Source organism: Zeus faber (assembly GCF_960531495.2).
Source record: "Zeus faber genome assembly, chromosome: 19".
Classification (NCBI taxonomy): domain Eukaryota; kingdom Metazoa; phylum Chordata; class Actinopteri; order Zeiformes; family Zeidae; genus Zeus; species Zeus faber.
Window position 1 is genome coordinate 3,974,060 of NC_137206.1, and position 21,381 is coordinate 3,995,440.

Consider the following 21,381-nt stretch of genomic DNA (forward strand, 5'->3'; position numbering starts at 1 on the left):
CTATGCCATTGTTCGACTATCAAGTCTTGATTTGTAAACAAAAACACTTGTTTCTCAAAAAGTAACTTATTTAAATATTAAAAATTATAAATTATAACTAAAATATGAGTATTTAAATAACACACCTAAACAGTGAAGAGCTTTAGCAAAACTAGACATATATATATATATATATATATATATATATATATATAAAATAAACAATAAGTTACTTATTGCACTACTTTTAAGTTACTCACTAAAATAAGCGCAGAAAAAGTGGATGCTATTTTTGCCACATGGAACACTGGTGGTAAAAGGTAAATGACGACCTGCAGCTCCAGTCAGAGAGATATTTTCTCCAAACAGAGCAAATAAAAACCCTCCACCAGACTCTGAAGGTGTCCTGTGGTATCTGGCACCAAGACGTTGGCAGCAGATCCTTTAAGTCCTGGAAGTAGGAGCTGGGGCCCCCATGTATCGGGCTTGTTGTTCCAGAACATCCCACGGATGCTCCATGGGATCGGACCCTAACCCCGCCCGTCCACATGATGTGGAAGAAAAGGTGATTCATCAGACCTCCACCTTCTTCCATTGCTCCATGGTCCAGTTGTGACGCTCATGTGTCCATTGTAGGTGCTTTCAGGGGTGGACAGGGGTCAGCATGGACACTGTGAGCGCTCCCATACGCAGCAAGCTGCCATGCACTGTGTGTTCTACACCTTTCTATCGTAGCAACATTTCCTATTTCACCACTTTGTGCTACAGTAGTTCTTCTGGGAGATCCAACCAGACGAGCTAGACTTGGCTCCCCATGTGCATCCATGAGCCTTGGGCCCCATGACCCTGTCGTCGGTTCACCGGTCGTCCTTCCTTGGACCTTTTAGTAGGTAGTAACCACAGCGGGAACAGCCCACAAGAGCTGTGCTTGTGGAGATGCTCTGACCCAGTCGTCCAGCATCACAATGTGCTCCTTGTCAAGTGGTTCAGATCCTTACGCTGCTTCAACACATCAACTTCAACAATAATAATATATAACAGTATATATAATAATAATAATAATATATAATAATAATAATAATAATAATAATAATAATAATATGTAACAGTGTATATATAATAAATAATAATAATAATAATAATAATAATAATAATAATAATAATAATAATATGTAACAGTATATAATAATCATAATAATATATAACAGTATATATATATAATAATAATAATAATAATAATAATAATATATCCCACCCCTTGACAGGTGCCATTAGAACCAGTTGATCCATGTAATTCACTTCACCTGTCACTGGTTTTGCTCTTCGCGCTGCTTCTCTCAGCCACCAGGGGGCATCAGAGTCCATGTTTTAAAGACGCCTCTATGACGCTGAAGCCGCTGCGTCCTCTGCTGCTCTCAGATCAGATCCTGCAAAACCTCTTCAGGAGTTTCAGTTCAACACTGAACTTAAAGAATTTGAAAGAAAAAAGTTCAAATTTTATAAACACAACATTCCTCTGGGTTTCATCAGGAGTTTTGCGTTATCTTTTTTTTTAAATGTTATTTTTTTTTTTGTTGATACTAATGAAGATTAAATTTTGTTACAAGAGAATTAAACAGTGATTCATTGATGATCAGTGAAACGTGTGCGTGCTCCTGCAGGCCTGTGGAACCTGGTGTCTCTGTTCTCCAACCTCTGTCTCTTCGTCCTGATGCCGTTTGCCTATTTCTTCCTGGAGTCCGAGGGATTCGCGGGATCCAAGAAGGTAGGAAACGCTGCCGCTCGACACTCTGCTCCCACTTCCTGTCTCTGCCGCGGGTGTGGAACTGCTCTGGGGTCAGTTCTCTCAGAACCTCAGGAAGTCCGTCAGTTCATCGTGTAGGTTCAGATGCACGGGTCCATTGGTCAGCGACCTGCAGAGGGTCCCTTCCCTCCTGCATTCTGCAAAAAAACACGTAGAGACGTAGCAGCCTTGATTGGTCATTCTCTTGTTGGAGCTGGTTCATGGTTTCGTGCTGCTGTGGTTGGTGATTTGTTGGTGATTTGTTGGCTATGTGCTGCTGGAATGTTGGGGAATTTTAACCTCCTGTTAAGAGTAGGAACCAGTCTTAGCTGCTTTATTAGCACAGCCTACATAAACTTCTCTCTAATAGCTATGAAGACTGTTGGTCTTTATTTTGGAGGTTGATTTACTTTCTGAGTCTGTTGTGTTGGAACCTGCCGAGAGAGAGACAGTGCAGCTACATCAGCAGGTGTTTTAGGCCCCCATCCTCTCCCTGACTCTCCCTGACTCTCCCTGACTCTCCCTTCCTCTTCCTGACTCTCCCTGACTCCCCCAGACACTTGCTGGCTTCCTCAGACTTCCTGGAACTCCCTCAAACTCCTCCTCAATTCCCGCAGACTCCCGTGACTCTCTCTTACTCCCTTTGATTATCCCTGACCCCCCCCACCCCAACACTGCCTGACTCCCCTCGACTCCCCTGACTCTCTGTGACTCCCCCAACTCTGTGACTCCCTAGACTTTCTGTGACTCCCCCAACTCTCCTGACTCTCTGTGTCTCCCCCGACTCTCCTGACCCTCTGGGTCTCCCCCGACTCCCCCGACTCTCTGTGACTCCCCCGACTCTCTGTGACTCCCCCGACTCTCTGTGACTCCCCCGACTCTCTGTGACTCCCCCGACTCTCCATGACTCCCCGACTCTCTGTGACTGCCCCGACTCCCCCGACTCTCCGTGACTCCCCCGACTCCCCCGACTCTCCGTGACTCCCCCGACTCCCCTGACTCTCCGTGACTCCCCCGACTCCCCCGACTCTCCGTGACTCCCCCAACTCTCTGTGACTCCCCCGACTCTCTGTGACTCCCCCGACTCTCCATGACTCTCGGGACTCTCCATGACTCTCGGGACTCTCCATGACTCTCGGGACTCTCCATGACTCCCCCGACTCTCCATGACTCTCGGGACTCTCCATGACTCTCGGGACTCTCCATGACTCTCGGGACTCTCCGCGACTCCCCCGACTCCCCTTGACACTCGCTGACTCCCCCAACGCTCCCAGACTCCCACGCCTCCCCCTGCAAAGCGCCCTGTCCAGCGACTCGCTGCACTCTGACTCACGCCACTGGCCGTAACTGCCATGGCAGAAAGCTCATTAAGCTTGAAAGGCTGAATCTGGTCATCGCCCAGCGCCACATCCCGACAAGCCCTTCCAATAAGGCCAGCGGCTGCACACGCTTCATCACCACGGCATCGGCCCCCCTGATTTAAGGCCTGATTCCCCGCCACACCCCCACCCCGGCCCCCCTGGAATAAAACTTCAAAAGGACAGGCTAATAATCGAGTTGTAAGGCTCAGCGAACTTCCTCGTTTAATTGATTACCCCCCGAAAAAAAAGAAAAAAAAAAAAAAAAAAAGGGGGCAGGGGCCCGTGTTCCCAAAGTCCATAAAGCTGCAGCAACGTGACGGCACAATGGAGGCTCGGAAAAAACGCAGGGGGAGAGATTTCCTTTTAATACACCTTCTATCCTGTGTCGCAGTTTGAAACGCTCTGTTTTACGTCCCTTCTGGCAAACGCACATAAAGATTAGTCTGTACTGTAGTTTACAGTCCGCCTTTATTTCCCCGCCCGCTAATTTGTTGGGCTTGGATTTCTGACCGTCACCGGGCACTTCTTGTTCCCCGGCTCCTCGCTGCCCATCGTCCATAAATACGCCCAGAGGAAGCACTGTTCAGTGTTGACGTGCACTTCCAGATATGGTGTGTGTGTGTGTGTGTGTGTGTGTGTGTGTGTGTGTGTGTGTGTGTGTGTGTGTGTGTGTGTGTGTGTGTGTGTGTGTGTGTGTGTGTGTGTGTGTGTGTGTGTGTGTGTGTGTGTGTGTGGGTCCTTTACACGGCAGCGAGGGAAGCTGATGTGATGTGCTCCCTCTCACCACGAGAGCAGGGTGTCGGGCGGCATCTCACCGTTCAATTTGATTAAAATTCAATACTATATTCATTCAATCCCATATTGGTGAGACGGCTCACGATAAGATTCTATATCCACGTGTTGACATTTTACACAAAATTTGAGTTTCCACCAACTTTTTAGTTTCACCGTCCGACGCGCATCACAATTACATTTCACGGAGCAAATAGAGTTTAATACGGAAACGAGAGGTTTCCATTTATTCCTGACGATTTTTAAGTTGAAATGGCTGCATGACTTCCCAAACAAAGTACAGATATTTCGCTTTTCAGATAGATTCAGAAGTTGCGACGTTGGAAGTGAATCGCATTGGAGTGTCTTTGTATTTTCTTTAAACCTGGCCCGACTCCCCAATAGGGGTATCAGAGCTCACCGTCGTGCGGCTTTACGGCGTATTTTAGCGTGCTGCGGCAGAGTTATGGCACCGAGGGCTCTTTGCCTGCGGAAATGAAGTGAATGATGAATTTAAGTGGTAATAGTGTAAGTCAGGCTTTTCATGTGGCTGCGTTTACTTTTGACGATGCACTAAAAGACGCCACCAGAATAAAGATTAAAATGTGGATGTTTTCGGGGGGTTCGTTCGGGGGTGGGGCCGGGGGGGTGGGGGTGGATGTTAACTGTGGCGCTCTTCAGAGGCGGTGTCACCCGCATGATTAATAGTTCAACAAATTGTCCAAATTGTGGATGAATCAGAGTGACTTACGGCCTCGATGTCAGATGTTATGATGCAGCTTTATTTGCTGGCGTAAAACGTCTCCCACTTACCGCTGGAGAGGTGCGGCATCGCTGGAAACGCTCTTTAAAAAGTCCACGTTTCGGATCCTGGTCTGGTTCCAGGAGCCCATTTGGCAGCGAGAATCGCACCCTCGCGAAGATTATTAGCACAAGGCCATTTAATAATGTGTTTTTAGGGTCGCACCCTCGCACTTTGTCACCGTCACATGTCGCTGCACCCACCCGCTATATTGTTTTTTAATAGGGCTTTATGTATTGTTGGGGCAGTAATTCAGTCAGTGGGGTTGGATTAAAATGCGTCTCAGTTCTTCTCCTATTACAGCGCCCAATATGGCCTCCGTCGGCCGCCCCGGCCGCTAAATCAGCTTCGTTCCACGTGGGAGACCTGTGTTGTCGACGTGGAGGAAACATTTGCGGGAACCAGCCGTCTCACGTCTTTGGTCGGTTTGGGCCTCTGCTTACCCAGCAGACGGGTGTTGGCACTGCAAGAACTGCAAACAGGCTAAAGAATAAAGGCTTTTCCGGTTGAGCCGCCGTTCAATGTTATGGCTGATGAGTTGCATCCTGGGAAAATCCGGCCCCGAAAATCCGTGCAACTCCACGCTAAAAAAACGCTCCGAAGACGCTCCCCAGGCCCCTTCCGACCTGCGCCCCGCTCCGTCGGAACCCTCCGCTGCGGGCGACGCGAGATCTGACCCCCCCCCCTGCCCGGCCGCTCCCCGGACAGAAAGTTCCCCTTCGCGGTGACGCAGCCAGGTGTCGCCCGCCGCCCTGGGACCCGTTTGCAACGAGCGCGACCCCGGCGCTGACCCCCCGACGGGGCCAACAGGTTTCATCTGGCACTGAAAGAGACTCCTCATCAATCTCGGCCTAAGCCCCGCGTCGCCGGCGCTGAGGAGTGTGTTTGGCGTGGGGGGCTGTGTGTGCGCTGCGGGGGCGAACACGGGAGACGTTGAGCGCCCGTTACTAAGATACGCGCGTCTTTGTTGGACCTCCACAAAAGGCGGCCTGGATATTTATTTCAAATCTCCGGCGCATGCATGCCGAGGGTTTTTTTTTCCCAGGCCGGAGAATGTAGCGCCGTGTTTACAGACTTTCCTCCGAGGTCACGGCAGCTTCACTAAAGCTGCCCCGGACGCAGCCTCCGTCGCCATGGCAACATATTAGTTTGAGCTGGGAATTTGAGCAGGGGAAGAAGAGGGTTTGTTGAGGATGTTTTAACCCTCCCGCGCTCTGTTCCCCCCCCCCCCCGGAAACACGAGGAAGGGCGTTTGGTGGAGCGTCGAAAATCCAAAGCGTCGCCCCCGGATTCCCAAAACGATATTGGATTTACGACGTGCGGGTGGGGAAAAAAAACTAAAAACAAAACTGTTTGAGTGTTATTTTGTTCATGAACAGACATCCAAACCCCCCCCCGCGCCACGCCCAGATATTAGCGACGTGTCGACCTTTCTGCTTGAAACGCTCAAGTCGGAGTTTTGTACTCGGGCCGGGCGACGCATGGCTTCAATATCAATGCCCCGATATGAGACTGGATCTGGGCCTGTGCTTCTGGTGACAGGATGGTGTAGTGACAGGTCTTGAAGGGGAAGTCAAGTCAAGCAGTTTGAACTTCATGGACTGTTCTCATCAGGGTCACAATATCACATGAGTAATTAATGGTTCTACCACATATAAGTGTAACTATCTGATGAAAGCACCAAAAGTCATCCCCAAAATATCCTCAAATCATCAATATTGTGGTATTGGACAAACAATATTTGATATATTGCGATACTAGGACCTAATACTAGTACTAGGGCCGAGTACCCCCTGGGGTGCATGGCAGCAGGCTTACTTCACGTTGTTAGGGTATTTTTTGTGGTCTGTGGCGGGCGGGTCGCTGCTCCCGGACCTCCTCCCTGACAGACTCCAGGTGACGGAGGTTTATTCTTTGAAGACTTATCAGCCTGACACCTCGCTGTGATCACTACAAGCTGCCCTCACTGTAGGACGAGCGGTAAAACTCTGAAAACATCAAAAGTCCCCAACCCCCCCCCCCCCAAACGCACCGCGTCCCCGCTCCGAGTGGCTTTAACGTCCCGCTGAATATGATTTATTATTATTATTATGAATTTTTTTTTTTTTACGCGATGTTTTTCTGCTGCCAGTTTTGGGGATACGACGTGAGGCTGATCATTTCCCGTGCGCCGTCTGATTGGTGTCGTATTAGGAGTCTTTAGAAGTTGATTGTGCAAGCGCTGTCCTCTGCTCAGTGTCTCCGACACAGCGGCTGGCAGGATAACAAGCTGCCGGCCCTCCGTGCGCGCGGCGTGCGCGCGGCCGAGGCTCGGGCCGGCTTAGAAAACGAAAAAACGGCGACACGTTGCAGTCTCTGCACGGATTTCCCGCGCCGCCCTGCCCCGCGCCCCCATCGCAATCCCGGATAGAGCTCTCGCAAGTATCGCGTCGTGGGGTCGCAATATTTTGTGAAATGATTTGATTCCACCATGGTGTGTTTCAGTCCAAAATTGAAGGGGAATTTGAAGCCAGTCTTAGATGTGTTGCAGTAAAATAAATTTGACTAAATGTCTCTTCTGCACCAGGTGGACGTGTTCATACCGAGTCCTACGAAAGGGGCAGAAAAGACAGTTCAGTTGTCGATTGCAATTGTTTGTATCACAATAACTCGCCAACTGAGATGTCAGGGTCGTGGCCGCAGTTCTGTGTTGGGCTGAATTTGATGTTTGAAACATTTTTTTTAAATGTTTTTAAAGGTGGTCTGCGACTCCCATTATGTATAAAATGTCAATTTATTGATGTGAATCTTATCGCGACATTGTGACCAGTACCAGCCCCATTCAGGCGTAACGACAACGTTCCAGAGGTCATACTGTGAACGGTCAGACTTCTACCAACGCTCTCTTGCTCTCTCTCTCTCTCGCTCTCTTTCCTTTCTTCCTCTCTCTGCCTCTATGAAATCAGGTATTTACTGTTGGAGGGTTTTATTTTTTTCCCCATTGACTGCTGTGTATGAAGCAGATTGAAAGATTTTCTCTGCTCACCTGTCGTGTGCGTGTGCGTGTGCGTGTGCGTGTTTCAGGGCGTTTTTCCCCTCAGTGGTGAAGTTTAATCAGATTTATTCTGAGCTTGTTCAATTTCTCCAGGTTTCATTCATCTCATGTGCATATATTGTGTATGGTTATACAGTATATTGTATTGTTATACAGTATATTGTATTGTGCTTGTTTTGCGCCCAGTAGTTTCTTGGAAGGCTCTGGTCCTGCGTCGCTGCAGATAACTCTCCCTGCTCCGTGTGAGAACGGAGGATGCTGAATATTTCAGAGCTGCTATATTTAGAGGTGGTTACACATTTAGAATGGCAGGAATAGAAACCTTCAGCGGCCGCTCTTGATGGCAAACTCTTCTTCTATCTGTTTTTTATTTTTTTTATTTTTTTTTTTATTTTCTTTCTCCCCCACATCTGAACCGGGGAGACATATTTTTCTTTTGTGATCAGTGGTGACGGCTCGGTTTGATTTAGCTATTTTTAAACCGTCTGTTGGGCCTGGTTTACCTCGCTGCTGCTGATCCGCAGGCCCGTAGGAACAGAGTTCTTACAATACTGAGCGACGACAAGGTAGACGCAATGCTCTGGGTTGTGCAGAGTCATGCACGGGGCCCGTGCACCCGCTGTAGAGCTCTGTCCCCCGGAGGGTGGCACCCAGGGGTGACGGCAGGGGAGGGGACGAGTGTTGCCTTTGCCCTAAATGATCTGAATAGGGAATGATTTGCGTCTTACAAATAAGCGGCGAGGAGGACTATACCTTCACCTTGGCAGCTGTTTAAGGTGGACCAGCAGGTCAAGGTGGAGCGCCTAGTTAAGGTGGACCATCTAGTTAATAAAGTTGACCGCCTGGTGAAGGCTGACCACCTGGTTAATGTTGTCCGCCTGGACTGCCTGGTGAATAAGATTGGCCGTCTGGTCAAGGTGGAATGCCTGGTTAAGGTGGACCACGTGGTTAAGGTGTACCGTCTGGTTGAGCTGGCGTACGCTGCAGCCTTCACGTCCACATTGTTCACCCTTAAGAGAGATGGTGCGTTACTCAGCTCTCTGAAAGCATTTCCCTCTCACCTTGCTCACCCCTGGGGAGCTCTCTCCGTCTCTCTCTACTTCACTCCCTTCTCTCCGCCGCCTTCCTAAGCGGTGAGCTGCCGGTGTGGTTCTGAAGTGTCTATAAGACGCGATGCACTTGCTAAAAACAGCTTCCAGGTTCGATCTGGGACACGTTCTGCATTCGCGGTCTGTTCTCGTTAGCCGCAGAGCGATGTGTGGACCTAGCGGCTCCTCCTGACAAGCAGTGTTCTCACCCGAGCCCCCTTACATTTTCATCATTTTGTTTGGTGGTATTTTGCCGGGCAGCTGTGTTTTGTTCAACGCAGTCCTGGTTTCCCTCGGCTGCAGTGTCCGGTGTGGCCACACGGGGGCGCTGCACGCCCTGACCATGCACCCTGGTTGGCGTGGAGCTGCAGCGGCGGCAGGTGTGGACACAATGAGGTCTGAGCTGTAGGGAGATCACCGAGTCTAGAGAGCCAGACATTTTCCACGTTTTCGCCGTTAAAAAGAATACACGCCCTGGTTGATGGATAGATGGATTACTATTATTATTATTATTATTATTATTATTTTTCAATGATGTTTATCACTAGTAAATCTTGAGAGAATCGCAATCTCGGAACAAGTATCTTCAAATCTTCCGTATACCTGACACCATGTCGTGCAGGGAAGGCTCCGGAAGGATTTCACTTCATCATCTCTACTGCTCAGACGGACAGACACCCCCCCCCCCCCCCCTCAGCCACCGAAAAACACCTCAGTCACTGCCCGTGGCACCTTGGGCTGGCTGTTGTAGACGCCATATCGCCAATATTGCCAAGACTCACAAAACGGTGGCAAAATTATAACTGAGTCGATAATGATCCTATACAACTATAATCCATATTTAATATCCGTGATACGTATTGAAGGGGGCAACCAGACCGCACAAGATGGTTGACAATGGTCCAATCTGGTTGCCCGGGGCAACTGGGAAACCGTTATTGCCGCGCGCCCCTCATCATGGGTTTGATTATCAGAGGTGACCTGCCGCTATCACACGCTATATAAAAGTCTGAGTTCATCTGGGGGGTGAAAAGCGTTTCCATCCCATAAAGGGGGTGGGTGCGTGAGGGGGGGGGGGGGCTTCAAAGAGAGAGAGAGAGAGACCCTGTTTGTGAATCTGTTTCTAAAAACTACCCGGCAGCCGCTCGGCCGTTATGTTAGCTGGTAACAAATTGCTCACATGAACCTAATTTGGCCGGCGCTGGATTTGCGGAAAGCTCTGGTTAGTCCGTGCACGAGGACGCCCGGGTGTGCGCCTCGCTGCGCCGTGCGAGACGGGCCGACATGTGCGAGCAGGTAGAGGACGACTTTATTAACCACTCAGCGGTTAGTGACCCGGAAACCCCAAATTACCCCAAACCCCCTTTTGGTCTGCGCGCAGCTCCTAATCTGGCCCAGATGGAGGGTCTGCTCTCAATCGCAGACAGTAGCTGCCCCTGCCCCGCCCTCCCCTTTTCATTTCAGCCACTTTATGGACTGCAATGTGTGTGCAGAGGCGTTTCACACGGCCGTCTGAGGGGGTTTAATGCCATGTTTGTGTGCTGCGAACGGAGCCGATGCTGTTTAATACGAGTTCAGGAGTTTGTTTTATACCTTTTATTTTTTATGGGAGAGTCTGACGTCTCTCTGGACGGGGGAGTCTGGCCATTAAACAAGCTCCGTCTTTGCATTGTGTTCGGGAGCGGGCTGCGGTTTGTAACATATAAATATATATATTTCAATAGATGCTACACTAAATCTGTGATTCTCCACCTTTTCCGTCCGATCAGTTGTGTTCTCTGGATCAGATCCGATCAGGTTTGCGCCGTCAGATCTGGCCCAGCGCCTCTGCCCTCGTCACGGAGGTAACGGTGAAACCCGCGAAGGGTGGTTGCTGTCCCCTGACAGTGCTGACGCGTGTCTCCCGGCAGGGCATCCGGGCTCGCGTTCTGGAGACCTTCGTGATGCTGTTCCTGCTGGCGCTGCTCATCCTGGGCATCGTGTGGGTGGCGTCGGCCCTCATCGACAACGACGCCGCCAGCATGGAGTCTCTCTACGGTCAGCCCCCGACCACGCGGCCGTCGGCTCTGCTGCCCGGCGGCTGCTCGTGAGCCGTAACGTTCCCCTGAACGAACCGTGTTCCGCCCCTTTGAAATGAAACCATCTCCACAAGGTTTAACAACAAGCCGTGGAGATCTTGGTTAATCCAAACCAAAACGGTATCCAAATTTGGGATTCAGTTGAACTCTCAAATGTTATTATATCAGATATTACATTATGTTTTATGACCATTCTGAACTCTATTGTTTTATTATCTGCAATATCAATGAGTGTGACTTCACCGCCGCGTACAAGGCTGAGTACTACTCTCACTGTTGTAGATTTGTGGGAGTTCTACCTGCCCTACCTCTACTCCTGCATCTCCCTGATGGGCGGGCTGCTCCTCCTCAGTGAGTCCACACCTCCACCCGGAACCTGCTCCAATAATAACCATAATGATCATAACAGTGGTGATGAACACTAATCCGTGTCCTCTGTCCAGTGTGCACGCCCGTGGGACTGTCCAGGATGTTCACCGTCATGGGCCAGCTGCTGGTGAAACCCACGGTGAGCCTGTTAAGCTCCTTCCAGTTTCCTGTTACACTGCTTCCCGTTTCCTGTTTGAATGGAATCGCTGTGGGCGGATGTCCTCAGGTCTAATTCAAAAATTGAGGCGACGGTGTTGCATAACGTATTGTGTCTACTGCAATTTCTGTTACCACAGTAACTCTCTGCATCACTTCCTGTGCCAGCAGTATTACTTCCGGTGCCGGCTTTATTACTTCCTGTGCCGGCAGTATTACTTCCTGGCAGCGTACTATTCAGCACACACACTCCTGGCTGTGTTGTGTGATGTTGTCGGTTACGTTTGGACTTAAAAGTTGACGTTCCGCCACAAAAGAACGTCGTCGTCTGCACGGCTGTGACAGCTATTCCATAATCATGTTTTCCATCCAGACGTCAAGGGAAGTTGAAACAGGAAACGGAGTGATGTGTATTTCAGTTAGTTTAGTGGAGGGAAGCACAAATGTCTCCCCAAAATGTTGTTCCAAATCAAAAAAAAAATATTTTTATAATTGATGAATTGTAATTGATTTGATCATGAGGCGCAATCGTTTGTACGAGACTTAGTCGTCACCTGCTGTCGCCGTGACGACCGTTTGGCCGCCCTGGCTTTTCTCCTGAGGGACGGCGGCCACGAGCTCGCGGCGTGCGCCGGGCCGCAAACACGTCAGAGGCTCGTCTTCCTGTCTGTCTGCCGTCCCTCTATTCCCACGGCGGCCTAACTCTACCCCCCCCCCCCGCCCCGTCTCCCCCTGCAGATCCTGGAGGACCTGGATGAGCAGATTTACTGCATCCATTTGCAGGAGGAAGCCCTTCAGAGGAGATTAAACGGTACGGGGAGGGGGGTGGGAATGGAATCAATTAGCATCACTCACACACACACACACACACACACACACACACACACACACACACTCTCCTGACACTTGTCGTTGCGTACCTCGGCCTGTCTTGCTCTCGTAACGTTAAAGCATCGTTTATTACCGCTGGACTTTTTAAGGGTCCATTTAGCAGCGTCGCCGCGGTGATTCCCTCATTTGATCTCGGGGCCAAGACCGAAGCCGCAGGTGAAGAGTTTAAATATTCACGGAGCGGCGACGCTCCGCCGGACAGGGTCGCGCCGCTCAGGGTCGCGCCGCTCAGGGTCCCGGTGCCGCCCTGCGGCCGCACGTCGGCGTTTTCCCGCATCGTGAGAATCGCTGGCGGACGTGCATTACGACAATGATTCAAGGGACAAATTCAATCTCGTACAGAAATTAAACATTTAAATGAATTTGTGGCTACGGTGGAATTTCATTTGAGAGGAAAGCGGTTGAATGATGTCTGGGGTTGTGACGAGAACAGCGTCGCCCTGATACCGCGGTCACGTGACCCCATGTTTGTGTGCTGCGAACGGAGCCGATGCTGTTTAATACGAGTTCAGGAGTTTGTTTTATACCTTTTATTTTTTATGGGAGAGTCTGACGTCTCTCTGGACGGGGGAGTCTGGCCATTAAACAAGCTCCGTCTTTGCATTGTGTTCGGGAGCGGGCTGCGGTTTGTAACATATAAATATATATATTTCAATAGATGCTACACTAAATCTGTGATTCTCCACCTTTTCCGTCCGATCAGTTGTGTTCTCTGGATCAGATCCGATCAGGTTTGCGCCGTCAGATCTGGCCCAGCGCCTCTGCCCTCGTCACGGAGGTAACGGTGAAACCCGCGAAGGGTGGTTGCTGTCCCCTGACAGTGCTGACGCGTGTCTCCCGGCAGGGCATCCGGGCTCGGGTTCTGGAGACCTTCGTGAATTTGTGGCTACGGTGGAATTTCATTTGAGAGGAAAGCGGTTGAATGATGTCTGGGGTTGTGACGAGAACAGCGTCGCCCTGATACCGCGGTCACGTGACCCCGCGGGGTTGAGCTCATTGCCGTGATCACCGCAAATGTGTTTGTGTTTCTTTTCATTTTTTTTTTTTTTGCTGTTGAAAGTTACGGGAGTACATACCGTGTGTGATGTGAAATATAAAATCAATAATCATTCTTTAGTGGTCATCATTGACGGCCCTCCATGCTGCGTTCAAGGGCTTCTGGAGAAGCTAAACTCTTGAGTTGCTCGGCTCCCGCTCGTCACTTGAGCTTTGTGAGGCGTGCGCGACACGGAGGGACACTCCATTAAACACATGGGGGGGATTTGTTTTGTGCGTTTCAATTATTAATTATTTCCAGGGCTGCACCCGACTCGGAATTCTGTCAGTCCAATCCGATTCTGCGGTTCAGTGCGCCCGCTCCTCCAAATAAAACAACCAAAAACTGTGTTGTTAGTTGTTATATTTGGAGGAGCGGGGACGGCTCTCCGTGCACCTTGAGTGTTCGAGGCCAACGGTTCACACACAGAAATATATTTATGCATCCTCAGTGAAATCTTATCCCTGTGCATTTTTGTAAAGCTTCTGTTTTATCCTGTTATTGTTAAAAATAAATAAATAAAAATCGACGAAAAACGAAAAAAAAACAAAAAAAACTGTTTGCCAGTCTGTAAACCGCGATACCGCTGTGGCTCTTGAAATGTAACTCGAGATACTAAAATAAAAAGTTCACCAAGAAATTGAAACGATAGAAGTCTTTTTTTTTCAGTCTTTTTTTTTTTTAAACCCTATAACCCGCGTACTTTAGGTATCTATCTCAAATGAGGTATTCCACGATGAAGGCTGATGCGGGGTCTTAGTTCAATGACCAATAGCATCGTGTCGGACCCTGGCAGACCTGTCATCAATGTTTCTGTAACTTGCTGCTCCGTCCGACGTGTCCGATCTGGATCTTTGTCACAGATGATTGTATTTTGGAGTTTTCCTTGATACTGGCTCTCGTTTCTTGCTGATATTACACTGATATTGACACTGATTGAAAGTGATTTTTGTCGCGCTGGAGCAGCAGTGAGCGGCTCGTCACAGTCTAAACATCGGCCTGCGTGTTCTTTTCTTCTCCGCCGCTCGCCGCGATTTCCCAGATTCCTCCCTTTGACGCTGAACAATCTCCCACAAAGCAGGAAGTATTTGGGCCGGCGGCCAGGGCGCACTTTTAATATCAAGTCAAGCACGCCGAGCGAGGGTGCAGATGGGAGCGCGGCGAGCTTTCAAACCCGGGAGGTAGAGCAGATCCCGCTGTGATAGCGCTGCCTGCCGCTCCTTACGCTGCCACCTGAGCGTGGACTCGCTTTGAGAACTGTAATCCCCGCCTTATCGCCCGAGCCCTTTGATCTGCAGGAGTCACCGCAAGGTGACAATCGATCCCTGCGCTTCCGCGTGTGTCCACAGGGGGCGCGGGGCTCGGCGCCGCCGCCCGAGTACAACGGGGGTGTAAGAACACGCTTGAGGATTCACTTCATGTTTGGATTTCTGAATCCTCTTGAAAACTGTAACATTGATACCCTGTTTGGAAGTTATGCCGCCGTTTACCTCTTAAACGAAATACCGCCAGGGTCACAATTTAATTTCAATATTACATTTCTGTCTGAGACAGAATTTGTTGAATACTTGTATGCTGCATGTCAAAAGTTAAAATGAAGAGTTGGCAGCAATTTTCATTATGTATAAAATATTAATACTCTTGAAGAATCGAATAATGAGCCGTCTCATCAACACCGGACTGAATCGTGACCCTTTGTATCGAAATTGAACCGTGAGATCCTGCCCGACGCCCGGCCCTCCGCATGAGGAGGTGTGGGTGTGTGCGTTAGCGCAAAAGAAGGATGTTGGTGGGTTTAGTGTAAAAGTCATGCTTATCAGGTATGCCAGGAATGTGTGTTTTGTCCAAATAGGCGTGCGTGCGCACACATACGCGCACACACACTCACACCTGAAACTACACACAGTCCCACAGCTATGCTAAAGGAGTAACTCCCGAGTAGGAGCTCCCTGTGTGCTGGTGTCAGGGTGGCTCAGGTTAGCATGACGGTTCTGGATTAGAATAGAATAAACGTTATGGTCCCCGAGGGTAAAATATTTGGCACATGAGACGTCTTAAAACACGTTGAACTATTCATTCACAACACAACGGTTTAAAAAAGAAACAGTCGAGTGCTCAGTGCTCAAGTGCTTGTATATTTATTGCACATTACTCTATTGCACTAAAATCTAGCACTGGTGTTGAGCAGCTTACACCCCCGCACCACACATACCTCGTCTCCCACTGTTCAGCGGTTTGATTGACAGTGGGAGCAGCAGAATGTATACCTGTTCACCTCTCAGTTTGGTAACCCGTACCTTCTGCCCGGAGGCATCAGCTCACACCACGGGCATGGGTTCAAACCCCTCTGGAGGCTCTTTGTGTGCAGCACCTTCCGCCCGCGTCCATGTGGCTTTTCCCGCCACCCTAAAAGAGCATGCGGGTCAGGTTCACACTCCAGACGATGCCCTCGATCGAGGCGTTGCTTTGAGGACTGGAGTTGGTCCCCGGATGTTTGGAGGGTAAAATGCCGACAGTTCTTCCGGATTGGTTCTTCTGGGTGTCCCTGCCTCTGTCCTTCTGTTTGCTTTCCCAGATTTGGACCCGTTGAGCCGCGTCATTGGTGTTTGTTTTTCATGGCGCCACGCCCTGTTGGTGTTTCCCTTCGTATAGACTCTGTGTTCAGTCATTTGCGGTCGGTCAGATGGTTTAATCTACTGTGTGTGTCACACCTCTGATCTGATAGACACACGCGGAGACCAAACATCACTCCTCTGACATTCACCACATGGGGTGTCTTACAAACCAGTGGCTCTCATATTATGGTCTGGCCTCCTCCAGCAGGTGTCTCTGTCTGCTAATGGATGATCCGGACAGGTGAGATCAGATCCACACAGTGGGACCTTCCAGCTCCATGGTAGTCAAGTGGAATCCAAGAAGGATCACTTTATTTACCGCCGTGGGGAATTTAGTCCTCTGCAGTGGACAGGCGACCAGCTCTCGTGCCAGTGCCAGTGCAAAAGTGTGAAGCTAAAATGCATTTCTTGTAGGGTGGGAGGAAACCCGTGTTAACATGGGTAGAACATGCAAACTGCACACAGAAAGGCCCCGGGCCCCCCGGGACCTTCTTTCTGTGAAGCAGCAACGCTAACCACTGCGCCGCTGTGCCACCCGGTATATTAAAACCGAGAGACAAGAGAAACCTCAAGCCGCCCTCTGAGCCTTATGTTCCCACGTCCCTGTGAGTTTAAACCCGTTGCACAGTACACTCTGTGAACGTCACTCTCCCATCCCTTGTGTTTTACTGCTCGTCGTCCATTAAAGCGGAAAGCCTTACGACCGCAGAAAGGTTATTGGTTTAGAAGGCGACGTAAATGTAGGCTCCAGTCTGTGGAGGATGCTGCAGGAGACGCATCCTGAAAACACAGAGTGCTGCGCTGGCCGAGGCGGCGCTAGCAGAGTGAGCGTCCAGATGCTCTGCAGCACGGTGACCTTGCCAGCGCCCGGGCGGCTCAGCAGGGCGTTTAGCATAATGGCAGCTGACGTAATCGCTGGGCTGCGCTGAAGGTTGGAGAGGAGACGTTGAATTACTCCACACTCTGCTGGCTGCCCCGAGCCTCCGTCAGCGTCTGGGTTTGGCTGTAACTCAGTCTGCTGTCCGCCACTGGACGCAGTACTGCTGAACAGAGTACTGGACACAGTACCGCTGAAAAAATGACTGGACGCAGTACTGCTGAACAGAGTACTGGACACTAGTCCAGCCAGCCTGTACTGCTCAGGTATAATACTGTAGCTAGTACCGGACACTGTAGTCAGTACTGACTACAATACTGGATACAGTGCTGAACAGTGTACTGGACGCAGTACTGGATACAAGACTGAACACAGTACCGGGCACAGTGCCGGATGCTGTAGTGTTGAACTGAATGTGGTCCAACAGCCAGTCATTGCAGTTTCTTAATCTCACCTGACGCTCTCTCTTTCTTTGATCAGGACAAGACATTGTTGTTTTTCTGTCGTCGAGAGCACAATACCAAGACTAGAACCCAAAATTCATTAAATTAATGATTTATCCATCCTGGCTGACACGCCGGTCGTCTTGGCTGACAGACGTAGCGCTGCCCTCAGGGAGCCGGTTTCAGCCTTCGCGGCAAGGCAGCGATTGAACTGCCGGTGACATTTCCTGTTGTGTTGTGATTGCGTTTTGCTCTCGGGGTGAAACTTCCCCTACTCAGATCCTGGGACGGGATCTCTCTCTCTCTCTCTCTCTCTCTCTCTCTCTCTCTCTCCCTCCTCTGGCATTTCTCTCTCTGCCAACCCGAAACCATCCAGACAGGGCGTGGCGTAATGACAGAGGGAACAGAGAAATGTTTGATCAAAGTGATTGGTCCTTCACTCCTGCAACGCAGATGAAAGATGGTATTTTTATTGCGCGCTGGTAACAGTGTAACGCTGTGCTAATTGGTCTTGATCTGCCAATCGCCCCCGGGCGTGCAAATGGATACTGCACCAGGGGCTTCTGCACCAGTGAGTCAAACAGTTAAATTGGCCTTAAATGAGTTGGCCTCGCGGTTTTCCTGGAGAATCCCCAACCAGCCCGACCCGTCGTGGCATGCATGAGACGGCTCCTGACACAGGAGATTACTTTTACTTGTTTGAGATCACATCGTTGTGTACTGAGCGGGGTTGGCTGTTTTGATAGGGTTCGCTCATGACGATAAAGTCAAACTGTCAATCTGCGAACGATGAGAGGAGTGAACCCTGACCTCTGTACGGTGGCTCCAGGAAACTACCTGCAACTGTATCCTATTATCCCATTTACCCTTCTGCATGGACAAGCTCGAGAGACCTCGTGTAATTTTGTTCGTGCTGTGAGTTTCGATCGGCATGTGAAGTCGCTTTCTCGATTTTGATCGTTCCATTTGAGTAGCATTTCCAAAATCGCGCCCAAACAGGAGATGGAGATGTCACCGTATCCAACGCTTTTATTCCCGCTCATCTGGACCATTCACGTCACTCACTCACTCAGGTCCTCCATGGGCCGTCTGCAAGTGTTCCAAAAGACTGCCATTGGTTCTTCTGACCAGGTCTAGCCACAGGTCCCACGCTTCTCCCACGTGATCACCTACAGAGCGCTGCGTGGTCAGGGACCTGCAGACTCTACGTCATTGAACCACCAGGTCATTACACTACAAGGGATGTCGCTTTGGTCTTCTGACAGGGGTTTGTTGACCGCTGAGCTGTCGACGTAGTCCCTCTAAGACTCTGCAACTCTGTCCTTCTGGACTTGAGAGGGCTGGACTCTGTCGACGCCTCAAAAAAGCAGCCAAAGACCTTTCCTGTTTAAACTCGCCTTTGTTTAATTGCTGTCTTTATGTGACTGCCTGTATTTTTTTATTTTTATTGTGAAGCACTTTGTGATTGCGCCTCGAAAGGCGCCATAGTAAACACGACTTAATTCACCTGATAAAGCAGGGGAGCGCTGATGTACTTGAGGCAACGCAAGGGAGAGAACACTTGTACTGATGTGTTCATGATAGTGTGATCATCTGGTCAGATGAAACCGAACCGACGTTCCTCCTCCTCCTCCTCCTCCTCCTCCTCCTACTTCCTGGCTGACGTCTGGCTCACGCTGGATGAGTAAGTGGTGCTTGAGGAGGTGAAGTGTTAAGATAACAACCGATGGTGTCAGCTGAGGTAGAACACTGTTTTGATATATAAAACAATTATCTTTTCAGGATCCTCCCTGTACGTGTACACCCAGGGGGGCTCCGTTCACCTGCTCAGCAAAGAGCTGGAGAGCGTCAGGAACCAGAGGAATAAATTAGGTAAGTATTTGCGTTGTGGGACTTTGTTCTGCCAGGAAGCGCTCGGCTCCTTCCCTCATTTGGACTTAGACCAATGCTGCTTGATAATTATTCTTTTCCATCCATTTTAGGGTATTACAAATGTGATGCTGAGCCTTTGGGTGGATGGAGACGGGGGATGGGGCGGGGCGGGGGGGGACAAAGGCACTTAGGATATTGGACACGATGCAAACTTTTATACTGGAGCAGCCTTTTAGTGATGTCATTAATTTAGCTGGATGCTGCGGATAAAGTGGACTTGGCAAACTTCTTGGGCAGCCAGAGAGAGTGCACATGGGGCAGCAGGAAGAGTGTACGTGGGGCATCTATGAGAGTGGACGTAGGGCATCAGGGAGAGTGGACGTAGGGCATCAGGGAGAGTGGACGTAGGGCATCAGGGAGAGTGGACGTAGGGCATCAGGGAGAGTTGACGTAGGGCAGCAGGGGGAGTGGACGTAGGGCAGCAGGAGCGGGACGCTGAACATTGGGCATCTATTGTAGCCCTGTCTTTTAGTTGCCATTAGATGATCTGCTTGATGGGGGCAGACCCTGTGCTCTGGTAAATATGTTTGCAGCACATCATCGCACCATCATAACACCAGCTCTCCACCTGCTCTGGGCAAAATCTAAATTGCAATATTAATTTTCCTCCGCGTCTTCATCGCGGCTGTATTATTGTTTCCGCTAACGACCCCCTCCGATAAGAGGGACTAATTAAAGAGGAAGAGTTTTATTTATGAAGGCTGTGAACTCCCAGCCAGCGGGGCTGAAGATGAGAGGAGAGTTAGTGGTTAATACGCAGACAACGATAAGTCGCAGCTTTTACGAACTCTGTGGATAAAACCCTGAGGACTGAGGTCGCAGCTCAGCTTTGATTCTTACGGTGATTAAACCAGTCATCCACTGTGATTGATTACGACCAAAGAACCAAGTTAGCGTCTGTCTGCCTGTTGATCTGTGCATTTTTTTTCTACAGTCTGTCTGTCTGTTGATCTGTCTGTCTGCCTGTTGATCTGTCTGCCTGTTGATCTGCCTCTCTGCCTGTTGACCTGTATGTCTGCCTGTTGATCCGTCCGTCTGTCTGTCCGTTGATCTGTCGCTGTGCCCGTCTTACCCCCCCCCCCTCTCTCTTTCTCTCTCAGAGAGGAGGAAGAAGGCCTCAGCCTGGGAAAAGAACCTTCTGTATCCCATAGTGATGCTGGTTCTGTTGACCGGGACGGTGAGTGTGTGTGGACCGACCTTAAATTAAACCGACGCTGTTTACCCAGGCCGTGCACCAGCCTGCCGTGCACCAGCCTGCCGTGCACGAGCCCGGTGTGACTGACACGCTGCGTGCTACACCCTTGGGTGGGGATGTGCTTTGTGTAATGGCTGTTTGAAACGCTGCAGCTCCTGCACTGTGGTTAGCAGCAGATTATAGTTTAGGAAACTTTACTCTGTAGCGTCACGTCTGATTGGACTACAGACAGTGTGGACTACAACTGTGTGTACTACCGATGGTTTATACTATAGACAGTGTATAATAGTCAGTGTGTACTACAGGCAATGTGTACTACAGGCAGTGTGTACCACAGGCAGCGTGTACCACAGGCAGCGTGTACCACAGGCAGCGTGTACCACAGGCAGCGTGTACCACAGGCAGCGTGTACCACAGGCGGCGTGTACGAAAGGCGGCGTGTACTAAGTCACCTTCTGCTCCTCTGCTCCTCAGACCATCTCGGTGCTGATGGTTGTGCTGAACATCCTCTACCTCCTGGTGGATGAGACTGCCATGCCCAAGGGCTCCACGGTACCAGCACCCGGCCTCTCACACACACACACACACACACTGCCGTGTGTGTCCTCAGGTGTGTGTTGCGTCCAGATGCTAATCAGCGTGGTCCTGCTGCTCATTCAGAGTCGTCTCACAGCGCTGTGCGGATCAAACGTCTGTGTCTGAATGGATTCCATCTCCAAACACACAATGTTCTGAAAGCCTTATCTCAGCGCGCGCACGCATGGGCGCGCACGCATGGGCGTGCTCCTGCGGTCGCTCTTTCCGCTGCCCTCCACGTTACACTTCCTGAACCAGGAGGGGGGTGGCGCGTCGCAGCTTGGAGCGCCACCCCCCACCCCCCCAGTAGTTTTATTGCATTTATTTTTCATCTTTATTTCAACTTGTTGTGTAACTTGACACTTGCACCAGGATCCCAAATCAAACCTCAGTGT

At 50.1% G+C, this 21,381-nt stretch overlaps 1 protein-coding gene across 1 annotated transcript in view; it reads left to right on the plus strand.

The window, feature by feature from the left end:
• The window catches only part of lmbr1 (limb development membrane protein 1), a 38,763-nt gene that overhangs the window by 7,849 nt on the left and 9,533 nt on the right, over positions 1–21,381 (plus strand). Inside the window, exons 5-12 of the mRNA XM_080020055.1 lie at positions 1,641–1,744; positions 10,729–10,855; positions 11,179–11,247; positions 11,340–11,404; positions 12,160–12,232; positions 19,066–19,155; positions 20,316–20,392; positions 20,885–20,962. Of these exons, the coding sequence (XP_079876181.1) occupies positions 1,641–1,744; positions 10,729–10,855; positions 11,179–11,247; positions 11,340–11,404; positions 12,160–12,232; positions 19,066–19,155; positions 20,316–20,392; positions 20,885–20,962 (683 nt within the window). The remainder of the gene's footprint in view (positions 1–1,640; positions 1,745–10,728; positions 10,856–11,178; positions 11,248–11,339; positions 11,405–12,159; positions 12,233–19,065; positions 19,156–20,315; positions 20,393–20,884; positions 20,963–21,381) is intronic.